The 24,803-nt window shown below is 45.1% G+C and overlaps 1 protein-coding gene across 7 annotated transcripts; it reads left to right on the top strand.

Annotated features, from left to right (window-relative positions):
• Window positions 1-11,818: 11,818 nt before the first annotated feature.
• On the top strand, window positions 11,819-24,314 carry PTHLH (parathyroid hormone like hormone). 7 transcript variants are annotated; one of them, XM_063395363.1, is made up of 5 exons: window positions 13,325-13,359; window positions 13,733-13,986; window positions 14,492-14,614; window positions 20,056-20,478; window positions 23,823-24,314. In XM_063395363.1, exons 3-5 carry the CDS (start codon window positions 14,514-14,516, stop codon window positions 23,830-23,832), a joined length of 534 nt encoding a protein of 177 aa, XP_063251433.1. In that variant the 5' UTR covers window positions 13,325-13,359; window positions 13,733-13,986; window positions 14,492-14,513; the 3' UTR covers window positions 23,833-24,314. The 7 variants fall into 7 exon arrangements, with proteins under 7 accessions (XP_063251434.1, XP_063251430.1, XP_063251437.1 ...); XM_063395364.1 differs by lacking the exons at window positions 13,325-13,359; window positions 13,733-13,986 and adding an exon at window positions 11,819-11,972; XM_063395360.1 differs by lacking the exon at window positions 13,733-13,986 and having other exon boundaries at window positions 13,273-13,359.
• The last annotated feature ends 489 nt before the right edge of the window (window positions 24,315-24,803 follow it).

Raw genomic sequence — 24,803 nt, 5'->3', positions numbered from 1 at the left:
CTTTGGATTGCTTAGAGGGGAAAAACAATTTGAGATTTTCTTTATAAATACTCCCATAGGACAGAATATGCAGAAACCATGCAGGATAGAAGCACTAAAGCTGCACACAAAGAACAGCAGCGAGTAGCTGGACATTACCACGGAAATGACATCCTATAAAAGTGTGAGGAAAAGCAAGCTGAGTTCTGCGGATTCTTTCAAGGTGTATTTGCACTCTTCTGAAGAGTTTCCTAATTCCAATTGTCCTTTGTTAATTATGACACAGTAAAAGTGGAAAAGATGCAGGGCATAACTCTGCTGAGAAAAACAATTTAAATTAAAAAAGGTTTGCATAGGAAGAGAAAGGAAAAGGACTACAACTTCCCTGCTGGAAAAAAGAGATGACAGAAGAGAAATATAATAACACCTACAAATTTCTGAATGGCAAAGAGAAGATGAGCTGAAAATTACTGTTCCCTTTTTCTCATGACATGAAAAATGAGGGAGAATTCAGTTCCCTCTGTATGAAAAACAAACAAAAGGAAGTACTTTTTCGCACTACATAATAATTAAACTGTGGAAGTCAACCACAGGATGTTGTGGAGGCCAGCACTTTAACCAAGTCCAGAAAAGGTTTGAGTGAAAGTCAGGAAGAATAAGTTTTATTGGTGGTGCAATGCATCTACCAGTCCCTCTCTAAATCAGAAATTATTGAGAGACAGGAGAATTTAACTGGGAGATGACTCACTTTATGTTAATGTCTGTGTCTGCTGTTGACTCCTGCCACAGGATATCCAAAGGGTTAGCTGCACCTTGGTGCTGCACCTTGATTCTAATTTCATAGGGTGATGTTCAGGCTCTCTGAAGACTTTAAGTGTCAAGGTTGGTGTAGGTGTAGGTCCTACGAGCAATGCACACACACAGAGAACTACCACACTTGCCTTTTATTTTCTTTGAAATGTGTTACCCACAAATTGGTGCAGAGATGAGGGGAGCATACCTGTTAACATGAAACCAGCAAAATACATATGAGACAGGGTCATGTTTCCTCTTAATCTCTAGCCAGTCTCACAGTTGGCTTGCTTTTGGCCTGTGCTCCTGTTTTACTGTGTGAATGCTCATTTTAAAAGGAGTTCTTGCAGGCATATGCTCAGCATGATTTCTAGCATTGATTTCATGACCATAACATCATCAAAGAGTGGGTTTTTTTATAAAATTGCTATATTTTGTTATATAATTGAATACATTGAGGTGAAGTGTGATGCAAGGACTGTGTGATTTCCATGTTCATTGAGGAAGCTAACACTGTCTGAGGCCAGGCAGGCAGCAGAAGTTTTCCATGTAGTCCTGCAATGCCTTTCAATCCTTAGGCAGGTTCCAGCCCTTCTAGTATTTTAAAGGTTTTAAGACCTTGCTGTGCTTGGTTCTGAACCAGAGCAGGTCAGCAGCCTGTCCTTACCTTGAGCACGTGGGTCTCCCTCTCCTGGGATGTTTGTAGTCCCAAGGTGCTTTGTCTTCTGGAGGGCCCGGGGCACAAATCTGGCTTCCACCACAGTTTTTATTCCTCTTCTCCCCTTTCCTTCAAAGTATGGATTTTGCAGCACCTGTATCTTTGCTGCTCCTTAGGTGTCAAGGTGAAGAAAATGAATTCCTGCAATCTTACACAGGATGTTCGCCCAACTCTGATGAGGTGAGCACGCCAATGCCCCAGACTCATGGGCCATTCCTAACAAATCCTACTGCAGTTTTCTTAGGATTGCCACAGATTTCCAAGGACCAACATTATTTCTGGAGTGCAGACTGCCAAAGCAGGGGTTCTGTATGAAAACTGGGAGTGATAAGTGGTAATTTTTAAATTGGTTTCCTTTGAATTTCTGGAAGCGGACCCTGTTTATGAGCTTCCCATTTGCATTGTTAGTTGAAATGTTGGGAAGTTTTCTGCCAGCCTGTAGTCAATAGTAGCTGCTCATATTTAAAACATGTCACACTCCTGACATGTTGGGAAGTATCTCAGCCCAGTATAATATTTGGCTTTCAAACTTTTATTTTGCAACAAGAGGACCAACAGTCTCGATCGGCAAAAGCAACTTTGGTTATTAGAGTTCGGACACGAACTTGGCTTGCTAATGCCAGGGAAATACAAGAGCCTCCTTTCATGCTCTTAATGAAATCATTAATTATGTCAGCAGCTCAAACGATACATCTCCAAACACTTTACATTACTTTGCAAAAGGGTAGTCACATAGAAATCGTACGGGGAAAAAAATATTCCTAACTTCTAAATTCATAAATTGTTATAATAAATAGATTTCTGGTTCCAGGCATTTGTACAGTCATTTTCTCTCATCCTCCCTCTTATTCTGTCATACTGTGACTGAGGATTCTCTTACTGCTTGTGGAAAAAAAAAATGAAACTGAACAATATATCCATATACTGTTGCCTTGTTGCAACCTAAATGAACTTCCTGAGCCTGAAAATTTGGCATGCTTCTGATTAGCAAAGAAACCATCTCAATGGACTTCTTTCTTTATAGCTAAGAATTTGCTGTACCTTACTGTGACCCTTACTATATTTCCTATCATTACTAAATAGCTGTTTTGATTAAATAATCAACTTGTTGACAATGTTATAAATAATAATTAAATTATTTATCTTTCAGGACTTAAGTAGACACAGCTTCATGCTTTAAAACAGCCTCCGTTACAGAAATGAGCTTTTATAGATGATAAATAAAACCAGATTTCAACTGCTAAAGTCTAAACCAGTCTTGGGGAAAACTGTTTCCAATCACAGAGCTACAATAATGCTGTCTGTGCTGTAGTACACTTGGGGAGACTGAGAACTTTTGAAGTAAAGCGAAAACTGACGTTCAGATTGGTTTTGTTAATCTTCCACATAAAATATATAACATAATTTTTTTATTCCAATACGACCAGCTCCTCTGTTACTGCTCCTTTCAGTAAACAGTCATTCATTGTCTTTCTCAGATCACTGAAGATGGAGCTTATCTGTTCTGTGCTGGTATAAGCAGAATAAAAAACACAGTAGCATGGAAAATATAGCAAAATTAACAAGATAATATAGATACATCAAATTCACATTTTCTTTATGACCAAGCAGTGTATCCACATGGCTCGTCAGAAGATTATAAAGCTTCTGTGAAAGAAGCTGGGAAAAAAATCCCAGTATTCCTTCACACAGCACTGATTTCATGGAACTTTGTACATGGAAATTTTGGGACTTAAAGGTGTGGTTACATTATTTATAATGTGCTTCTAGCAAGGCCCTGGGAACAATGAGAGAAATTCAGAAAAACTTCATCTGTGTCGCCACGCCAATATTATTGGGAACTGAGGGTGGATTAAGCAATCACCTTTAGGTGGGATTTGAGAGAATGGTTTCAGGTCAGTGAACTGGCTGACATGGTTCTTTGGAAAAACTTGAAAGACTTGGTACCTTCTGTGTGAATGAATTCAGCAGGTAATGCAGAACTTGAGATGTTTCTAATACAGCTCTGATAACAGAGGGGTGTGATTGAACTGTACACAAAAATAAAAATAACAGCATGGAAAAGCTTGGGAATCAGGGTATAAACCAACTGTAGGAGGTAAACTTATTACAAAAGACAGACATCCACAAAGGGCAATGGCAAACTTGAGAGATTAAAAAAAAAAAGGCAGAGAAAATGCCTACTTTTCCTACTAAGGTGTAAGTTCAGGAACAGGAAGACTCAAATATGCTGTGTTGTAACCCAGCTGAAGTTGATTGAGGTTCATATAAGAGTTACAGTTCCAGCAGAATGGCTTACCTGTGAACTTTGCACTTGGCAGAATATTTCTGTCCTACACCAATGGGACGAAATAAGACAGAGAAAGTCACAACATTGTTTTAAACATGCTGAAGTTCTTCCTGTCTTTCAGTAACCCATACTTGACAACATTCCCATTTCTTTCCCCCTGCAAAAGAGGTTGTGTGACTTTTGCAACACCAAAGGAAAAAAAAAAAAGAATAAGCCCTAAAATTCTTCTCACTGATACTATTCACATCTGTCTCTAGTTTGACTTCTAGCCTCTTCTTTTGGCTAATGCAGCTCTCAGATAAGTTTCCAACCTCTTTCTCTTGGCTAAGTCCCAAATCTCCTCCTCCATCCACATCCTCATAAACTGCTCATTTCTTCTGTTCAGCAACACCCTGTTTAAATTTCACTTTGCACTGGGCACTGAGTTTCATTACATTCCTATACCTGGCCAGTTAGAACCATATCCAGATGATCTTTCCTCCTTTCCCACTTTCCTTTCCTTGGGCTTTTCTTTTCCCTGTGCTGTCATTAACCCTTTGTGATTGTTGTGTGTTTGCATTGCTATAAGAGATAAAACTTCACTAGGGACTGAGACCCACAGTACGAGGCACAGAACACAGAACCTTTATTCACTCTCAAACTGCCTTTAGAATGATGATACATGAAACTGCCTCCATCCAGTTCCACCCTTCATTCCATCTCTCACAAGTATGGCCTTGAACTTAAGCTTAACATGGTTGAAATCTCAGCTGAGCTCCAAATCCACACACTACTTTTATTCTTTCTCCCTATTGATAAGAGTCTTATCAAACATGTAGTCTCCTGGGTGATGGTTCTGGACTTTCATTTTGATGGTGGTGGAAGAGGGTTTGAGGCATTTTTTTTCTTCCAACACTTGTTCTATACTCAGATATTTTCCTCTTTCAACTTCTTCAGAAGATATCTTGAATACAAAAGCTTTCACCAGGGTGCTTCACCTCTGAATCTTAACCCTCAGCCACTGCAAATTATTTATCAACTGGTCTGTTAAAGGAATTGTTCAAATCATCCTTTTTCCTAACTATTTCATTCCTGCAATTTATATAATTCACAGCCTTCTGCTTCGTCCCTCTTCTTTTCTAAAATGTCAAACAAACAAATACCCAACCCCCCAATAAATAGCAAACAAATCCCAATAAAAAATAAGCTACTTTTAATCCTCCTTTTAGGTCCTTTCACAACTGAACTTGGCCTTACCTGGCTGTTCAGTTCTTTCTATATTCATGTGCTCACACTAATAGCACTTCCCACTTTCCCTGTCTGGTCATCCACACCAATCCTTGCATCCCATCAAACCATTTCCTTGCACACCTTTAAATTTCACCTGAAGCTTCACCTGCCTTGATCTACAGACAGCAGTCTGGACTGATACAAAGCTAACTGAAATGGATTTAAGATTATTGTTACCCCCTTTTGCTTGTTTTGTTCCTCTGTTGCAACTTGTCCTTAAAGTAAGTTGTTAAGCAGAATGCAGCAGAGCGCTTTGGCTCACAGGCAGCCTGGAGATGTTTTCTGTTGTGAAAAACTCCACAGAATATACAGGGCATCTCAGATCTCATCTCATCTTGGCAAAAGTTAACAAGACTGTCTTAGTTCAGCTTTTGTGGGTTTATGGGGAAAGGCCCTTAAGTGGAACAAAGGTGTTGTTTTGTGCATTCTTACACTCACAGTTTTTTTTCTCTTTTTGTCAGTAAATGTATTTTGAGGCACAACAAGTAAACAGCTTACACAAGCCTGAGCCTGAAGCTGAGCACCTGCACCTCAAATAAAATCATCATTGTTTGAGTAAGGTTTAAATAATTTAGTACAAATTGGCTTTCCTATAGGTGTTGACAAGCACATCATCACTAGTTACTAATGAGTGCGGGATTCCAGAGGTCTGCACAGATATCACCCTCCTCCTCAGACTGAGCATGTGTCCCTCGAAACAAAGTATTTCACAAACAAGCACCTGGAGACCTTGATTAAAAACCACCTGCTCTGAAGCTCCTGGGAAGACAGATTGCACAGTGTGCAGGTGGCCTCCACGGCACAGCTTGCTGATATTTCTGATAGCTGGAGTCACTGGAATAAAGTTTGGTTCCCTTCCTCCCACACACACACCCAGCCCTTTGTGCTGGTTGGCCTCATGAAAGGAGTTTATGAGTGTGCCCTCAAAGGGCCTGACACAGCCTGGCTGCAGTGACAGGAGTGAGGAGCCTAACAAACCCTGCCTTTGTGACAGGACAGGCCTTTCTTATCACTGATTACCTTGCAGCCTGATACTGCAAAAACAGTGGTATTTGGTGAAAAGTGGGCAAAAGCATTCCAGGGATAATCAGTGATAAGCAACCATTTGAGAAGCTTCACCACCTGTTGCACAAATTTTCCCTATTCATTCCTGTGACTCCATGGATGGTTAATGAAAAACCACACAGATGTAATGAGATCTGACATCCCTCTCCCTGAGTCCTGCAAGCTCTTCATACCAATGGCATCCCTCAACTTCAATATCATTTTTTTCTGGTTTGCTGGTCTTGGCACAAGGTTCTTGTGGCAGTTTCAGTGCTGTGCATTTAAAGATGGAACACAAGAAAGTGAGAGGGAGCTCTGCTAGGTCTGAGCCCACGTGAGGAATTTCTGCAGTGCCTTGGGTCTGAAAGTCTCTGAAAAGGGCTGGAATAGCCACACACCCTGAATGAGTTAATTCTTTGTGGAAAGCCCAGGAGCATTTTCTGCCCATGTGCACACATCATTTCAAAGCTGTTTCATCACTCAGAGCTACAGCAAGGAGCTCATCACATTTCCATGCCCAGCTACAGCCCTTTGCCAAAACCAACGTGAAGCAGAGACCTCTGGATCCTTTAGGCCTGCTTGCCCTGCTGCAGAGACAAGGCTTATTCAAGAGGACAATTCAAGTTAGTCAGACAGCAAGGGCAACAATTCTGCAGGACAAAGATGGAAACACACCTGAAGACGGCATTTCTAACCTGGTAACCTGCAAAGCAGTTGAGAAACCCAAATATTCCCAATACAACAGACTCCAAGCCCTTGCTCTTACTGTGATCTGCAGGTTGAGACAATGACTCCGGCCTGCTCATGTCAAGGTGTGTGTTACAAGCTTGGATCCCAGCTCCTGGCAGCACAGCCTCCTCCAGCTCCCCGCTGGAGCTGTCCTCGGGCTGCGCTAAGTATAGCTCGCCTTGTTTCCACACGCGTGGTGTGGGGCCGGTCCTGAGTCATCGGGAAAAGCTCCCAGCTTCACTCCCTCACCTGCCAGCTCCACAGCCCAGGTTACACTCAAGGTGTCTCACGGGCTTGGAAAATCAATAAGAGCCGCAGAACCCAGGGAGTCTGCCTGTAAATGTCCAGTCCTGCCCAGAGCTCTTTTGGGCACCTTTACACTTCCATCTCCCACAGACACTGAAATGTCTTTGAGCATCTGGCAAAAATAAATTAGTCTAAATTCCTAACAAACAGAAAACAGCTTCTAGAGAGCACCGTTTCTAGGTCAGACCAAACACACAGAGTAATATTTCTGGTTTTAAGAGAGATGAAATCTGGAGGTGAAGGAGCAATTAACTTAACCTCAGTGTAAAGCAAGTTGTTATAAGAAACATTTTCCTTATCTTGGGATAAACAAATAATAGCAAATAACTTTTATAGTTTATCCTTATTTATTTCTTCAGGTTAATTGAATTTCAAGTTTGATAATCTAGTAAATTTAGAACCCTAACCTGCAAGGGGTAATTGAAACTCCTAAAAAATATGCTTGCTCACATCTCCTGCTGTCCAAGCTCATTATGCATTGTGTCATGGGCAGCTCTCCAGCCTACATTTCACCATGCAAGGCCTGATTAAAGCAAGTGAGGTGGTCATTCCGCTTTGCTTATTGCAGCCTGGGGTTCACAACCTATGGGACATCATGTCTGGAAAGGAAACCACACTGAGATTAAAGGACATTCCACATTTAGAGAAGGGTGGCGTTATAAGATGCTGACCACCATCCAAATGAAGTGAATGAAGAGAAGCAGTCTGGCTTCAGCGAGAGCTGGACCAGATCCCATGACTTCTGGGAAGAGTTTAAAGATGCAGTTTGTTCAGTCAGTGGGAGTTAGGGATATGAAAGCAGATAATTAATGTGGTGTGAAAGAAGAGAATACAGGATCATTTTACTTGCATAAGAGCAAAGGAAGGAAGAAAGCACATCTGAGTCAAAGCAGAGGATGCATGTAACCATTGCAGTCATCTCTGCTTTTTAAAACAGACAGCAAGAAGCAGAGAAATTCCTGGAAGGCAGACTGGAAATTACCAAAAATAATTAGATTAACAAAACCAAAATGCATAAAACAGAGATATGTACTTCAGGAATGTTAGCTGATAAAGGCTGTGCTCAAGGTAGAGCTTGTTATGGTACCTTGCTGCCCAGAATCACAGGCATGACTTCAGGCTTCACACAAACAAGCTCTTTCCATCAGTGTGGAAAGGCAGCCTGTCTTCTTAGCTGGGAAGTCAAATGAGACTGGATGATCCAAACTACAACTTTCTCTTGTGTTCCATAAGCTAAAGGAATAGAAATGATTGAGCAAAACCATATCCAAGGAAAGCACCCCCCAACTCTACTAGCCCTATGTGGCTGTTGGGAAGGACAGTCTTCCTTTTCTGCCCAAACAGTTTGCAAAAATAAGGAAAGTATGTTTCAACCACACCAGCCCTGTGTGCCACCAGAGAAGGAGACTTGTTCTTTTCTCCTAGCTCACCCCTTTTCTCAGCTCTCAGTTCCCTTCCATTGTTGTATGATGGCTGGCTGGACTTCTCCTTTTTCAACCAAAACATCCCAGAATAGCTGCTCAGAATAACTGTTAGGTGGGATTTTTTCCTTTAATAAGCATTCAGTTTTCACCCATTGGAAAATATCATCACAAATGTAATTGGAAAGGGCTTTAGGTCTGGGCTGGGAGGGAACTGAGAGAAACTGAGAGTCCAGGGATTAGAACTCTGAATCAGAGAAGGGAAGGACTTGACCTCTGGTGTCCCACATCCCGGATGAGTGCATTAACCACTAAACTATTCCAAGGCAGGAGGTGAGTCTGTCTCATCTCACAAAAGTGTCTAAAGGGATAGATTTTGTTCCAACATAGCACAAAAACAAATTACAAATCTTCCTCCCCCCCCACCCCTTTCTTTAAATTGAATTCTTGTTCTCCAGCCAGCCCAGCTTGGTATTAGTTTTGTGTGAGTTAAACAGACCAGACACGTTTCTTCCTGTTGGTATTTGATAGATATTCAGTAAAAGGGGAAAAAAAAAAGAAAAAAAAAAAAAAGAAAAAAAAAAAAGAAAAGAAAAAAAAAAAAGAAAAAAAAGGAAAAAAAAGAGAGCGTTTGGTTTGTTAGGATACATTTCAAGCTGAAGTCAAGAGCAGGCCGAGCCAGGGAGGCGATGCAGGAGCTCAAGGCCATGGCCGCACCACCATGGACAGCGCCCCGGGGCTGGAGCCCGGCCACGCTCCGCCGGCCGCGGCTCCGCCGGGCGCTGCGGGGCAGCGGCAGCCCCGGGGAGCCATCGCTGCCTGCTCGCCCTCAAATCTGAAAATTACTCCTCTCGCTGTCTGCTGGATTCTAGGAACCAGACAGAAGATTTGGCAAAGCCCTCCTTAGTTCCACGCGGCTTTTTGTATTTTTCGCTTCGCCCCCTCCCCGCCGCGCCCGCCCTTTCTCGAGTGCGTTAAATTAAATGCATATTGTCTAAATAAACGGCGCCTTGTGTCAATAGCCGAGCCGGGGGAGCTCCGGCCGCCCTTGGGGTGCGAGGGGCGGCTCTGCTGAGCTCCTCTGTCCCTGCTCAGTACAGGAGATGGGTGTGCTCGCCTGGAACGCCTCGGAATGTCTGGGGCTTGCCGATGAGGAGGGGAAAAGCGGGTTCCCCTTTCTCCCCGAGCAACCCTTTCCCTCAATGAGAAGATGACACCGTGTCAGACGTGGAAGAAGGAGTTTCTCATCCCCGACGGGGATGTCAGGGAGTCAGAGGAGAGGAGAGGAGACCGCCCTTCATGAGAGCAGGGCACAGAAGGGCTGGGCGATGGGCAAGAATGAGCGTGTGCTAAAAAGTCTGCCTCGATCTGCGAGCAGCCGTGTCTGCTACCAATTGCACCGCAGCCTTGTCCTCGGAAGCCTCGGAAAAAATATCTCGGGGCTTCTCACCTCGCCTGCAGAGAGCTGCGCTCGCTGGCTTTTAACCTCGCTGGATCAGAGAGGTTGAGCAAGGCAGGGGATTTCTGGTCCTCGCAGGACGAGTCCAGCAATCACTGTGGTGCCGCTCCCTTCCCTTCCCCGCCAGACTCTCCAGCAGTCTGCACGCCTGTGTTTTTTTGCTGAACACCATTTTTTCCACCCTGGGAAGACTGGGGAGGTTAAACTCCCCGTCTGAACCGAAGCCCTGGACGAGTGCAACTGAGGTTATAGAAATCTGGGAGGGGAAATGACGAAAATGCTTTATTGTGAATAAAACAAGAGGGAGGAGGGAGAGGCGGAACTTCACAGAGATGAAGGGTGGGAAGTTTGCGGAGCTGAGGATTTATTCCGTCTCCGAGAGCCGGGCCGGGGTTTAGTCATTATTTCCCTCTGCCTCCCTGAGGCTGCAAGGGCAGCTCCTCCCCAGAGAGCTGAACCTGTCCCGCTTGCCGGCTTTGGTTTCGCTCCCGAGCGGCTCCTGGGGACAGCCCGGGCTCACACCCGCCCGCAGCCACTGGCCCTGCTCCCCGCGGGGAATTACGTGCCAAACCTGGAGCAGGGACTTATCTTTCTAGCCAAGCTCCCAGGTCAATTTCCTCGTAGGAAAGCTGATTTATGCCTGTTTATACGTATGGAAAAAGGAGGCAGAAGCCAAGCGCGGCATCCCTCCAAAATCTCATTGTCTTTGAGGCGGGAAGACGGGAGAAAGTGGAGTCAGAAAACCCAAAATGATAAGGTTTGCCTTGTGGCGGCAGAGAGGGCTTGGCCAGAAGGGCAAACACGGGGTTTTGCCTCACCTCTCGGCGGCTGAAGCCTTTCCCAGGTCCCACAGTAGGACCGGTCCCCTCCGCGCATCCCGGCGGGACGCACACCCGCCGCTGCCTGCCCCGGCAGGTGAGAGCCCCGCAGAGGTGCGGGGTTTTCCCCTCTCCCAGACACCCGCCAGCCGTGCCCGTGGGCGCTCCGGGAGCGCACCGATGTTCGGCGCAGGTGTGGGGCTGGAATCTTGCCCAAAGCTCCGCCGGGCCATCCTCTGGTCCAGCCTCGTCCCTTCTCACCCCTCCAAGGCCGGGGGACACCGGGAGCCCGCCGGGCCTGCGGGGAGATGCTGCAGGTGGCGGCGGGTCCCTCCCGGGAGAGCATCTCCCGCGGCATCCCTCGGGGAAGGGAAGGTTTAAACCCCACGTGAGGGGTCTTTTCTCCCCATCCTGACTCGGAGGAGGGCTCAGGGTCACGGTGAGGCTTGGGACCAGGAGTTTGCTCAAGGGGACGTGAGTTTGCCCGTCTGTGTACGTGGCAGGTGACAAAGCGCTGCGCCGGTGGCTGCAGATGACAGCCCTCGGCGGGAAGGGGGCATGAGGTGATAATGAGTCTCCTAAAAGCCTTTGGCATTGCTCAGTTCCTGCCGTATTAGCACAACCATAGTTGGGTTGTGTTGTTTTTTTTTTCTCTTCCCTCTTTTTTTTTTTTTTTTTTTTTTTTTTTTTTTTTTTTTTTTTTCCCTCCCAAGCCCACTGAGGCAGGGAAGAGGCAAACTCAGAGGCAAACTCAGCCATAGGAAGGTGGTTCGTGATGTCACAAGTTTGGTCTTTTCAATAAAAGCAATGGAGAAGGGTCTCCCTCACTATATATATTAGGGGAAGCTTCTGTTCTTCATAATAAAGAGAGCAGCAAGGGAGAAAAGCACCTGCTTTTAACACCCTTTATTTAGCCCTAATCTGTTACAGGCAGAATCAAAGATCTGTAAACTGGATTTTTGAAAAGTGTTGCCTTTTTATTTTTTTTATTTAACTTTTTTCTTTTTTTTTTTTTCTTTCTATTTTTTTTTCTTTTCCCTTCTTTTTAAGCATAGAACATAGTTTTGGAAGCGATTGCTGAGAAGAGCAACCACTGTTGGCCAGGGTGATCTCTGAGAGGCACAGACAGCTGTAACTCAAGGAAAAGGTGAAGTGATAAACTGTGAAGAAACTTCAGGATTCTGATTTTATAGAGGCTATTTATTTTTCCTGAGTCTGTAAGGGATGGTGTGTGTTGGTTTTTGGTGTATTTTTGAAAAAAAAAAATCTGGGGGAGAGGAAATTCTGAAAATATTTGATGGACTTTTTACTTTTAACATGAGCAATACACCTATGAGTGTGTGGGGGTTATTTTCAGGGGCTCTCACAATTATTTTTAATTAGTCGAAAGGGCAGTGTAAATCAAAGACGCTTATTAGCTATACAATTTAATTTATAGCCTACCAGATGTTCAGGGAATTTATTTACAGCATAAACGATTTAATGTTTTCAGCATGATTTCTATTTCAGCTCTTATGCTGTCGGTTTTATTTGCCTGTGTGGTGTGGAATCTGGGCTTTTAAATTGTGGCATCAAGCGTCTTTCAACTTAAAATAACCTGCAGGTAGAAAAACGCTTTGCTTTGCACCTCAGCCTTCTCCAGCGAGCCTGCTTTAATTCGGGGGCAGGATGAGAAGGAGCAACCCGCCGGCACGCCTCAGTGTTTTGTTGCGGCTTGTGAGGGTGTTGGGAAAGCATTCCCTGTAAATCAGGCTGTCAGCGGCGCCAGCAGCGACCCCGCTGCCCCGCCGCGATCTCCGGGGGGAGCCCTGCGGAGGGGCGAGGGATGCTCCCGGGATGCTCCCGGGATGCTCCCGAGATGCTCCAGGGATGCTCCAGGGATGCTCCCGGGATGCTGCCGGCACGGAGCCGGCGTGCCCAGGTGTGCGCTGACCCCGTCGAACCTGAGGTGGGAGCGCAGGGCGTTCCCTCTGGGGGAGCCGCCGGCGGTGGGGGCAAGGGGCGCAGTGCCCCCCTCGGCTGTGCCCTTGCAGAGCCTGGGGCAGCTCCTTGCAGGCTGCGTTTGCTCCGGGTTTTGCACAAGTGCGGTCCCGGGATGGAAAAGTTTGGTGCCTCCGTCGGGGAGTGCGGGGCTGCCGGCCCTCGGTGCCCGCCGGGGTTCGGGGTGACCGGGAGTGACCGGGGTGACCAGAGGTGACCAGAGGTGACCGAGGGTGACCGGCCACCTCCCGCCGCTCCGGCCACCCCTGTCCCTGCAGCCCCGCCGCGCTGCCCGCCTCGCACGGGAGCGCAGCTTGACGCGGCGGTTCGCAGAGCCCTGGCCAGGCTGAAGGAGGGCGAAGTGGAAGGCGAAAAAGGGAGAGGAGGAGAAAACTTTCCACTAGTTTACTTTTTTGGCCAGGAGCGCCTGTGTTCATAGACCGCGAGTCCTTCCCCCAGCCCTCCCCCTTGGCTCCCCCCTCCCTTCACTAGCGTACAATTAGCATCATTAGGAACCGACCCTCCGGCTAATAGGGGAGCGGCGAGCAGCGAGGGTAGGTGCGTGCGAGGAAAGTCCCGGGCAGAGCTGTGGGGCTTGAGCTGAAAAGCGCTCCCACCGATGGGAGGAATCCCCGCGGCAGGGGAGGCGCTGACCCGGGGGTAAACACAAAAAAGGGAGAGCTGGAAGGTGAGCGAGAGAGAAGTGCGGCTGCAGAAGATGCGGAGAGCCTGGCCGGAGCCCTGGGGGTGCGCTGAGTGCGTGTGCTGCCGGGTGTTTGCCTTTCCTGGCTCCTTTCGGACTGCGGGCCCGGGAAGCGCTGATTCCCAGCCTCCGTTGTGGCTGTGGGTATCCCGCCCGGGCTCTCGCTCTCTCCGCACATGTTCCTAGGGCGCCATCTCTTTGCAAAACCCTCCGTCCTCCCACAGGTCTCCCAGAGGCTGCTCCGGGGCGTGTGAACATCGCGGGCTGCAGCCCAGTCCAACCTGCCGAGCCAAGCATGCTTCCCAGCCCCTGAGCCTCCCGGGGCCGCCGCTCCTCCCAGACCTCTCGGGCTCTCCAGATAGACAGCGACCTTTGCTTGTGGCTCCTTGTCACCGCTTGTCTCTCTCCTTGTCGCTGTTGGGGACCAAAACTTTCGGGCAGCTGGAGGCGTGAACCTGACCCTTTGTTTTTTGCAGAGGTATACTGAAAGGCAGATGTGGAGATGCATCCCCCCTCCGCCTCAGCCCGTGTCTGTGTGTGTCTGTGTGTGTTTGCAGAGAAGGGAGCAGCTGAGCTGACTTTTGGGACTCTTTCCTTATCTGCAGAGAGGGCTTCTGCTGTAACATAAAGCCCCGAGAGGGTGGCTTGGCGGACTAGAGCTAAACAGGGCTCAGGGAGCTCACCGGACCCCGCTGTAACCCTGCTCAGATGAGAGCTAGATGCTTTTTGAACTAATATCCAGAGAGATCTCGCCTGCGGGCAGCGAGAGACAGAGAGGGAGGGAGGGGGGGAAAGAGGGAGGGAGGGAGAGGCAGACAGCGAGGAAGGGAGAGAGACAGAGCGAAGTTTGGAAGAAGTGAGCCGAGAGCTCAGAAAGTTTGTTTTTCCTTCAGAGCTTCGGAGCTGGTAGAGCCGGAGCTGGGACTCCTTGAGGACGGCGCTGGCGCATCTGTCCCTCGGGACTGACCTCCCTCTGCTTGCAGGTTTTGAGCCCCGGAGGATACAATGTTCGCTAAACTCTTCCAGCAGTGGAGTTTCGCAGTGTTCCTGCTGAGCTATTCCGTGCCTTCCTACGGGAGATCAGTAGAGGGGATCAGCCGCAGACTGTGAGTTTCTCTTTTTTCTTTTTTCCCCTTTATTCTCTCTCGCTGCGGGGAGGGATGGAGGGAGGGAGGGAGGCAGCCCGGGAGGCTCCGCAGCGCTGCCGGCTCCGCTCGGGGCCGCTCGGGGTTACCTGCCCCAGGTGCTGCCCGAGAGCCGGCAAGAGGCGCTTGGGGCAGGGCAGGGGCGCTCTGCAGCTCTCTGAGCTCACAGAGCTTTGGGGGAGGCCGTGTGAAGGCTGGGGGGCTCCTCTGCCCAGGCACTCGGGTGATTTGTTGTGCAGCCGCCCGGGACCCTCGCAGGGAGCATCCCGGTTTATCCGAATGCCGTGTGTTTAACTAGCAGACACTTCCTCGGCTCTGGCGTGGAGACAATATTGATAAGGGTAGGGGAAACACGCAGAAGTGAGGGCCATCACCACTCTGAAGTACTGAACAATTTCTTTGGACTTCTGCCACTTCAGGGAAAAAAAAATCCAAACGGAGTCCAGTGTCTTACTTAGAGGCAGAGGCATATTTTTTGATAAATGATAGTGTAATTTAAGACAGTCTGTTCAGGAAATGACCTTTTTGCTTCTTCCAAAATAATCAGCCTGGTTTATACCAATGCCCGTGCACAAAGTGCAGGAGAAGGCTCTGCACTGGTGCAGGAGCAGCTGCCTCACACCTCTAACTCGCTGGCTTTCTCTGAACTTGCATCAGATTTTCTAAGGAAGAAACACCTCAGTCACACTGGGGAGGGCTGTATTGTTATTCAGTTCCAAAGGAAGCCAAGTTGGAGGAAGAGTGCTGGAAAATCCGATCACAACTTACAGGGAAACATGACACAGCAAACAATTTCAGATGGGTTTCCTTTTAATGTTTTATTACACACATAAAGACAAGATCTCCAAATAGCACTTCCTCTGCCATTTAAGCAACACACAGAATAATAATAACAAAAAAAAATCAAAAACCTAAACACCCCAAAGAAAAAAGATATATACCTCAGGTGAAGTGACTTCAGACACACCTAAAGTTGGCACCAGGCAGGGAGCTATTACAAATCTCCTACAGCAAATTGTGTAGAGCATGTTATTGCTGATAATGTTACAGTGTATTATTCTCAGCCCATTAACATTTAACTGTTTTGTACTCCTGAAAGCTGTTCTTGGGCTATTTCTTTCTTTTGGGACCTATTATATAGATGAATCAAACTTCAGTTTCAAAAATAAATAAAAAAAGAAAATAATTGAAGTGCAGTTAGATGCTGTTATTTTCTTGGCTAGGAAACTCTGAACTGGATCTAAGCCAAATTTTGTTGTAGATTTGCAGAGAAATACTCTTTCTCTTTTGAAGTGAGGGTAGTTCTAACACTTGTTTGTAAAGGTCAGGATTAGAGGTCTTCCCAACATCCCCATTCTGTCCTGACAGGGGGGAAGAAAAGTGTAAGCTAACCAGTGAAAATGCATTTCTCAGCTCCCTCTTTGCTCTGGCATGTAAAACACACACACAAACCAGTCAGCTGTCAGTTAGTGGCATTCACGGAGTTTTGTTTGTGGGCACAGCACAAACACAGACACCACACTCAAACATGTGTCCTGTTTTAATATCACCACAAACCATTCCTCGAGTTAATGGTTAATAACTCACTTAGGCTTTGAGATTTTTTTTTCTCAGCCAAAAACTTAAACCAGCAATGGATGAGAATACTGAAGCACATTATTATAGACATGCAAAAATAATCAAAATTACATAGGCCTGGTTCTTCAGACTTTGCTGAAGCAAATCTCCCATGGAAAGCAATAGCAAATTGTCCCAAGAAAAGATTTCCAGACATGTTATTTGTTATAGAAGTGCTTTAGCTGCTAAAGAACTTCTGAGAAACCCTGTAATGCCTCAAAATGAAATTACATATTTTTATCATCATGTCCAGACATTGCAGCATCATGTCCCTAGATCTGTTCAAAATATTTTTCCTAAGCCTGAGATAGGTTGAGCAGATTTCCCTCCCTCTGGAGTCAGTGGCAAGGGCACTCTGTCTTGCAAAATGCAGAGAGCTGACTGAATCCTCCTCAGTTATTTTGCTGAATTTAGGATCAGACCCAACATGAACAGTCAAGGATAATAACAGCTAAATAAGAGCAGCTCTCTGAGATAGAAAGTGGTAGCTTGAAGAATGTTGCCTTTTTGAAATGCTAGATATCTCAAGGAAAAAAAAAAAAAAAAAAAAAAAAAGGAGGAATGTGCCTGAAAAGAGCAGCTTATCTGGAAGTACGTGAAGTCAGGATAGTCACAAGTCATGGATTTCTGCTGCTCTCCCCATGATGAGACACTCAGTCTCATACATACACGGTGTACTTGGATTAGTACTTAGTTTGGATGCTCTGGTCAAGTATAAACCATCAACATCCTTGTCTCAAGAGTGCCTGCCACATGGAAACTTAGCATTTACTGCTCTTGCTTTGGGTACAGGATCCTTTTCCTTGGATGGGAGGTGCATTTTATAGAAGGGTGGAAGGGACCTCTAGTGGGTCATCTTAACCCTAACAGCCTAATATTTTTTTCCATATCATAGCCAATATGTGAATGCAATCATTCCAGCCTCCATTGCCTTCCTACTCTGAGTGTGTGGGTGAGATATTGTTGATATCTCCATTATGAAGCACTTCTTACATCAGTCTTCTTGGGCAAGCCTTTCTCCACGATTTACAAACATAGGAGTTGTTTGAATAACTGAAGCAGAAGGAGGGAGAAGGTCAAAGAGATGTGTATCTACCACATCTTTGTTTCAAGGAGATTTTTTGATCTAGAGCATACAAAGGGAGCTGGTAGGCAAAATGTAATCCTTAAGTCTGGCTGAGTAATAGAAGTCATGTGAAATGTAACACTACATAATGTTATACAATCATCTGGAATAGCAGAATGTTATTTGGGGCCAGACTTGATGCTAAATATCATACAGACGTTTAAAGAGAAACCCACCCTCTTTGGCACAGCAACCCCTCACACGTCAATCCCTGCATTATTTTGGAAATGCACACTCACTCAAGATGCAGCTCTTGTAATGCTCTCTGACTGCCTTGTGTGTACTGGAACCAAATGTTTAGGTTTCAGTTCTGTAAAATGGAACAGGCTTTCAATCAAGAGGACTTTAATAACAGGCTTTGGAGAGTCAAGATTTTGTCACAGCAGGGAAGTTGACCAAATACACATTAGAGGATTAAGGCAGCTTTGGGTTGTCTGTGATAGAAGGAATTACCCTTGGTAGTTCACAAGGAGCAGTAGGAAAGCTTTACTCATCACATGAGACACTGGTTTAGACTCCCTAAAGCACAGAGGTTTCAGACACTTTCTATGAACAAGAAAAGTGAAAGCAGAACTGCATTTCCCATGCAGATTTCCTGAGAAAACAGACTGCTGAAGCTGGGAATGTAACCTGAGTCACACAGGACAGCCTGACAGCCAGCACAGAGACAGTCACAGAGGAGCCCAAGGTGCTGGTTTATTGGCCTATGTGCCAATCAGATTGACTCTAATGAGAAGGGTGTTGGGGATGGCTCTTGGTCAAAAAAATCCTTCTGGGGGAGACCATGAGCTTGTGTTAATGGTCACAGAAGAGAAAGACACAATATGGGATCAGCTTAGCATCATCACATTGCATTTTTGTTTAGGGACATTTAGTAGAGGGCCATAAAATATTTGTCCTAAAGGCTGAAATAATCCAAAACTGATTTGGGGACACTTAAAACACAGACAATATTTGATTGCTCAAATATTGAGCTTGTACTCACAAGCCTCAGTATATGCAGAGCTGATTTTGAGCAAGATTTTGACAGTCATATTCCAATCTCTTTGTGGAAAGGGTGAAAGCTACTGTTTGAATTTTGCACTGAGAACAGATATGTAGTATCACTTAAATCCATCACTTGAACCCAATACTCAAAAAGTGCAAAGACAGAAATTGAAGGGGATGGTCTTAAACCAGAGCTATTGAAATTACCAACTTCCAATAGCTCCAAGTCATGAACCTGAAGAGTTTGGCTGAGGGGACTGAGAAAGAAAACTTGCAGAACAGTCCCAAATATTTTGCATTTTCAAATCTGGTAACATAGCAGGAAAAAGAAGGGGGGGATGGAAGGAAGGAATATTCACTCACAGTGATGTGTCTTCTTCCAGTTCACCCACATGCAGAAACCACTTCTTACCCAACTAATTGACCAAATGATTATAGGACAGGCACGGCAGTGAATGGAATTTCTTTGGCCAGTGAGAATCCAGTCACATGCCATACCCTGATGCAAGAGGAGAGATTCCATAGCCAAACTCTGCATGCTGGAGTAGAGCAGTTGGAAGGATAAACTGTATTATTGCATTCATGGGAACTTAGCTAAAGTCCCAGCTTGTGCTCTGTCTGTGCTTCACCATGCAGCTGTGCATCTATTCCACTTCAAGAAAAAGGCATGTCTTTTCTCACATTTTCTCTGGTTGTTTATTATCCAGGTGCCATTTGTGTCTTCCTTCCACAGATGTTTAATACAATCCTTGCCAGTACAAAATCTTTAAAAGACAGATAGCTACTCATCTCCCCTTTCCTCGAAAACAAGGCAGAGCTCAGTGTACCAAAAGGTCAGGGTGAACTCTGGAAAAACCACTCTAAAAAATCAGGATGCTCTTGAAGAAGATCCAGAGGAGAGGGTTAGCATAAAATTCAGTCAGCACAGCAGACAAGAAATTTGGCCTCAAAAGTTCACACTTAAAGCAATACAAGGAAGGCATCTAAAGCCATAATTGACACAAGTGACCAAGCAGTAAATCCACAGGAGAGGCTGAGGCTCATCTCTGTTGATGCTCAGGCTGCCTCCTTGGATAGCTCATCATGGACTGAAGTGCCTGTATTTTAGGCACCCAAATTCAAATATTTTTCCCTTACACTCCGGCAACTGCACTTATTTAAATGTAGGAGTAAAATGCACTTTTATGTGCTTGCTTATATTTCTGAAGTACATGACTGAGCAGAAGAAAATCACTAGAATGGTGCTGTATAGACACTGCTTCTGGCTCCAGTACAAGTGCTGGGTTTTCCCTCTCCTGGTGCATTATCTGACCCTTTAATTTTCCTATCTCTGACAACTGCCTTCCTGCTTTTACTGCCTCGAGTGTGATATATTAAGAGTCATGATGCTTTCCTAGAACAGAGCAGTGACTAATCCAGCTCCAGGTCCAGTGGTGTGTGATCAGTCAGCTGAGAATTATTACCCACTTAGGTCTTTCCCTTCTCTGCTGAGAGCAGCTACTCTGAGGAAGAAGCAGGACTTGCTCCAGCAGTCTGACTTCACTGGGTGTCTCCAAGCCTGGTTCATGGTCACTGTGGCCACCAGAGTTAGAGAAGAGAGGAGCTCTGCCAAGCACTGGGCAGTAACCAAACCCTAAACGTTTTTTCCCTCTCCTCTCTTCTCTTCCCTTAGCAAACGAGCTGTATCAGAGCACCAGCTATTGCATGACAAGGGCAAGTCAATCCAAGACTTACGAAGGAGAATATTCCTTCAAAACCTGATCGAGGGCGTCAACACTGCGGAGATCCGCGCGACCTCGGAGGTGTCGCCGAACCCGAAGCCCGCCACCAACACCAAGAACTACCCCGTCCGCTTTGGCAGTGAGGATGAGGGCAGATACCTAACTCAGGAGACAAACAAATCACAGACCTACAAGGAGCAGCCCCTGAAAGCGTCAGGGAAGAAAAAGAAAGCAAAGCCTGGGAAACGTAAGGAGCAGGAGAAGAAAAAGAGGCGAACCCGCTCAGCTTGGCTAAATTCCGGCGTGTACGGAGACGCTGTGACCGAGAGCCCAGCCTTGGACATCTCTGTTACTACACAGAATCACACTTTAAGGTAATTCTGCTATACTCTCCTGTGGAGCGTGCAGTTTATTTATTGAAATTGTTATCCCTGGGTGTGAGAGGCCAAGGCCTCGCTCAAACTGGAAATAAAAGCAGATCTTTGTACTCATGACTGGGCAGAGGCTGCTCAAGCCCAGTCCCAAGGTGCTCTCTGCAGGTAAGTGCCCCTTCCACTTTGCACTGGGGACAGAGCCTTTCTTTCCCACAACACAATTAACATAAACAATTTATTGCCCAAATCTGCTTCCTGAAGCTGAGTAGTAAGTGAAGGTATTTCTGTAAAAAGGAAGCACATCACAGCCACTAAAATTTCCTTTCCTGCTTTGACTGTAATGTATCTCACTTCATATCTTGGTCCCACACTTGGGCCTCAGCAGGTTGAAAGCTTTGACTTTTATTTAAGGCTTTGCATCTATAAAATGGTGAAGTTTTCTTTCCTTCCTCTCAACACCTCCCCTTTTTGGCAACTTTCCTACCTTGCTTTACAGTTTTTCATTTTACTGTTTAACCTTAGGGGAGAACACGGGAAAATTCTCAGTAATATCTGCAAACAACGCAAACCAGCCTTTCACCAGAAAATTTTCCCTGCCATTAGGACTTTCTAATTCAGCTCCATCCTTTTGCCAGCTTGTGAAGCAATTACATTGCTGCTTAAAAATGTTTAGCATTGCTCTGGGGGAGGGACGTGCTTCCCTCCTGCATGACAGTGAAGGAGTTTTAGGGCAGTGGCCTGGAGACATCAGCCTAGGTGTCCCAAGTGGTTCATCCCCTTGCAGTCATCTAGCCTGAGTGGAAATCTGCATGCTTGCAGGCAAAGCCAAGGATTCCACTCTTCAGTTCTCCTCGAATGTTTGCATTTCACCAGCAAAACCCCACCCTTTTCTGTCCTCCTCCCCTTCACCTTGGCAGAACAGAGACATAGGAGTAGTGCCACTTGCTTGCAGTAAATCCCTTGGAAAGAGACACCAGCTGTGGAATTTACTAACACCCAGCCTGGGGTTAAGCTTTACAGCCACAGTTTGCAATGTGCTCCATCACCTCAGCTCGTGCTGGCATCTACAGGAGGCACCAACACCCGGGGCTGGGCACCCAGACCACAGATCAGGGTGCCCAGACCACAAACCAGTTTCAACAGATATCAAGGGACTGTGTTGGCCAGTAAATGACACCTGTCTTAAGCACAAAGAAATCTAAAATATAGGGAAAAAATCCTAGGGAAAGGTTTTTGTTTGTTTGTTTGTTTGTTTGTTTTTTTTTTTTTTTTTTTTTTTTTTTTTTTTTTTTCTGTGCTTCGTTGGCCATCTTTTGGAATATATAAAGTAACTACAGGTACAACCCTGTTGATTTTCCCAGTTCAGCCTTTTTGTTTGAAGTGTGTCTGGATGGCTGAACACTCTCAGCTTTACTGTGGAGTCCAACATCCAAATGCAGCATTTCTCACAGATTCCTAAAAAGAACCTGTATTTCAGATAATTGATTGGAGATGATTGAACAAGGAGAACTAACAAACCTAACAAACTTCTAGTACATGAGTTTTTAGTTATCTCAGAGGCTGGCAAAAGATGTAAACTTTAAGCATGAATTTCACTGTATCTCTGGGCTTCTTTTCTGCTGAACACCTTGGATTGAAGTTTTCATGCTAATTCTCTCTGATCAGTCTTGAAAACAAAATTTTGGGTTTAGGTCTGAAAAAAATAAACAACAATAATATCATCTCTAGATCTTTTGACTTACTACAAGGAGTATCTCATGGAAGAAGCCAATCTTGCAAAACCTGGGTCCAAATCACAGAACACAGCTTGCAAATCATCATTAATACAGAGCCCACTGTCAAGATGTGGCATAGCTTAAACTTCAGCCTAAAATCCAGGGTAAATTGAAAATGTCACCTTCTTAGGAATAGGCCTGAGTAGTGCAGACATGCACACATACACAGCCATGCTGTATGAATTATGTGCTGTTGTTATACCTATAGGAATATATCCTGAAATGGACCCTGGTATTGTTGCTAGCTAATTGTTAAGGAGTTTCATGCTAGCATTTCCATTCCAGGCACTTTAAAAGTAATTTCCTATGGACATTCCAGCTATATTCCCATTTCAATTCATTTAAGGTGCTCTTACCTAATTTCCTAAAAAACCCTTTGAATGAGTAAACTCCCTAATGATAGATGAAGCCTCCATTTCAGTGTGCACATTTAGAAAACCTTTTTAAATTCTCCAGGATCTGAGTTTTGTTGTGCCTCACACCCACACACTTTTGCCACCTGGAGTGTTACCCCCAGCTCTGGTGATCAGTCCTGCAGCAGAGAGAATCCCACTCCATCCTATATCTCCACGTTCCACCCTTAGGTGTTTCCCAGGGAACACCTTAAAAAAAAAATGTGCTGTTCACAGGGACAGAAGGGAAAAAAAGCCTAAAATCTTCCTGCAGCACTTCTGAGCAACTTCATGTTGCAGTACAAGGAATACACTGACAGGGTGGGAGCAGGCTCTGCTTGATTCTCATGGGGAGAGAATTCACACCAGGCTGCAGCATCCCTTGGAAAACTCCCAGATCTCAGGATCGGGTGCAGCTGATTGCTGGGCTGAACGCAGCAGGAACTGGAGGGTAACAGGATGGGATGGTTGCTTTCTTTCAGGACCAAGCTCTCTGGCTCCCAGAGGGAAAGTTTCAGGATTAGAGCCTTTTCACTCAGTCAGACACTCGAGGAGATGCTACCAAGGGGCTGCTCACTGCGAGCCCTGAGCAGCATTCACTCACACACACCACAGCCCTGTGCCTAAGGGATGGTCTGTCAGTGGGAAAAAGAGACCAAATGAGCCCCATGGCACTGCTGTATTCAGAACATGGCATCACACCCTGCAGTTAACACAGCATCACCACAGCATTAACAAGGACTTCCTTTTCCACATCTTCAAAACTGTTTTCGCTTTGCTCCAACTGTATTCTTTCTTCTTTTGCAGCACTTGGCACTTTCATCATAGGGTGATACAATTCTTCTGCCTGTAGCACTCAAGGATCTTCTTGCATAAGGCTCTAAATAAAAAATAAAAAGCCCCTTTCCATTCCTCTGAGGGTACAACAGACTCAGTGTGTGACAAACTGCAGGTCATCACACTTCTAGAGGAGTTGCATTGAGAGACACATTACAGATATCTTGAATAAATGTCTAAAACTGTAACATGGTCAAACAGGCCCTGTTATTGCAAATGGTTACTAGGAGGGCACATCTGTTACAGTCCGTGGCACTCTTGCCATTGATTCTACATCCACACATTTGAAGAGAAAATTAATTAATTTTTCTGTTTTTCCTGTCCTTTCTTTTCTTTGCAGGAGGCGCTGACATTTTCAGCAAGAGAAATTTGGAAGACATATTGCAGTATTCTGTAATAGTGAACATATGGGAAGTATTAAAATATTTATTACCTGTAAATATTGTAAATGCTCAGAATAAAACCTTTTCCCCCCATTGCTCTCTGAAACTGCACATTTGGTTATTGTGAATTTTCCTTTTTTTTTTTTTTTTTTGGCTAAGGCTAAGACAATTATTATTGTCACATTTACCATAATTTATTTTGTTGACTGGTGTATTTATTTTGTGAACGTATCTTGGTGCTGCTGACTTTCTATATTTTTTGTAACATAATGCACTTTAGATATACATATTGAGTACATTGATAACTGACATAAAATGTCCCTGTTTTGTGGTTGATTTCAATGAATGCCTACATACAATTGTTCAAACTGATTTTCCTTTGTGCATGTATAATAGCAGTATTTTAAAATTTGTAAAGAATGTCTAATAAAATATAATCTAATTAAATCATGACTCAGAAGGAAAAATGTGTTCTTTGGGAATTTCAAGAGCAGGAACAATTTTTTTTTTATTTACTACATTTGAAAATTGTTTTGAATGTAATGTGTTTACATTGGTCTAAACTCCCACATTTTCACATTAGCTTTTACTTAAAAATCACTCAGAACATATTTTTGTTCCAGCGTTCTATTTCAACTTAGCTCAGTTGCTGAACAACCTGGGGGTAAAAAAGAGAGAGAACAGCTAAGAGAGAGACCCCCTTCAAGACTCCATGTCCACTGACTGAAAAAAACACAAGAAAAAAATGATGGTCTATCACTTTTTCTTGCTTCTTATCCCTTTTGCTTACAAATCCCAGCAGCTGCCGTTGGGGCAACCTGAATAAAGGGAATTTCTTCACAGAGATATCTGAACTTTGCAAAGCCCAACTGAATTTCCTCTGTCCCAATCCTTTAACACCAGCAACATCAGAAAAATGCAAGCATGGAAAAATAAAT

This window comes from Prinia subflava, chromosome 4, assembly GCF_021018805.1.
Source record: "Prinia subflava isolate CZ2003 ecotype Zambia chromosome 4, Cam_Psub_1.2, whole genome shotgun sequence".
NCBI lineage: Eukaryota > Metazoa > Chordata > Aves > Passeriformes > Cisticolidae > Prinia > Prinia subflava.
The sequence above is the reverse complement of the archived record's forward strand: the minus strand, read 5'-3'. Positions and strand labels throughout refer to the sequence as shown.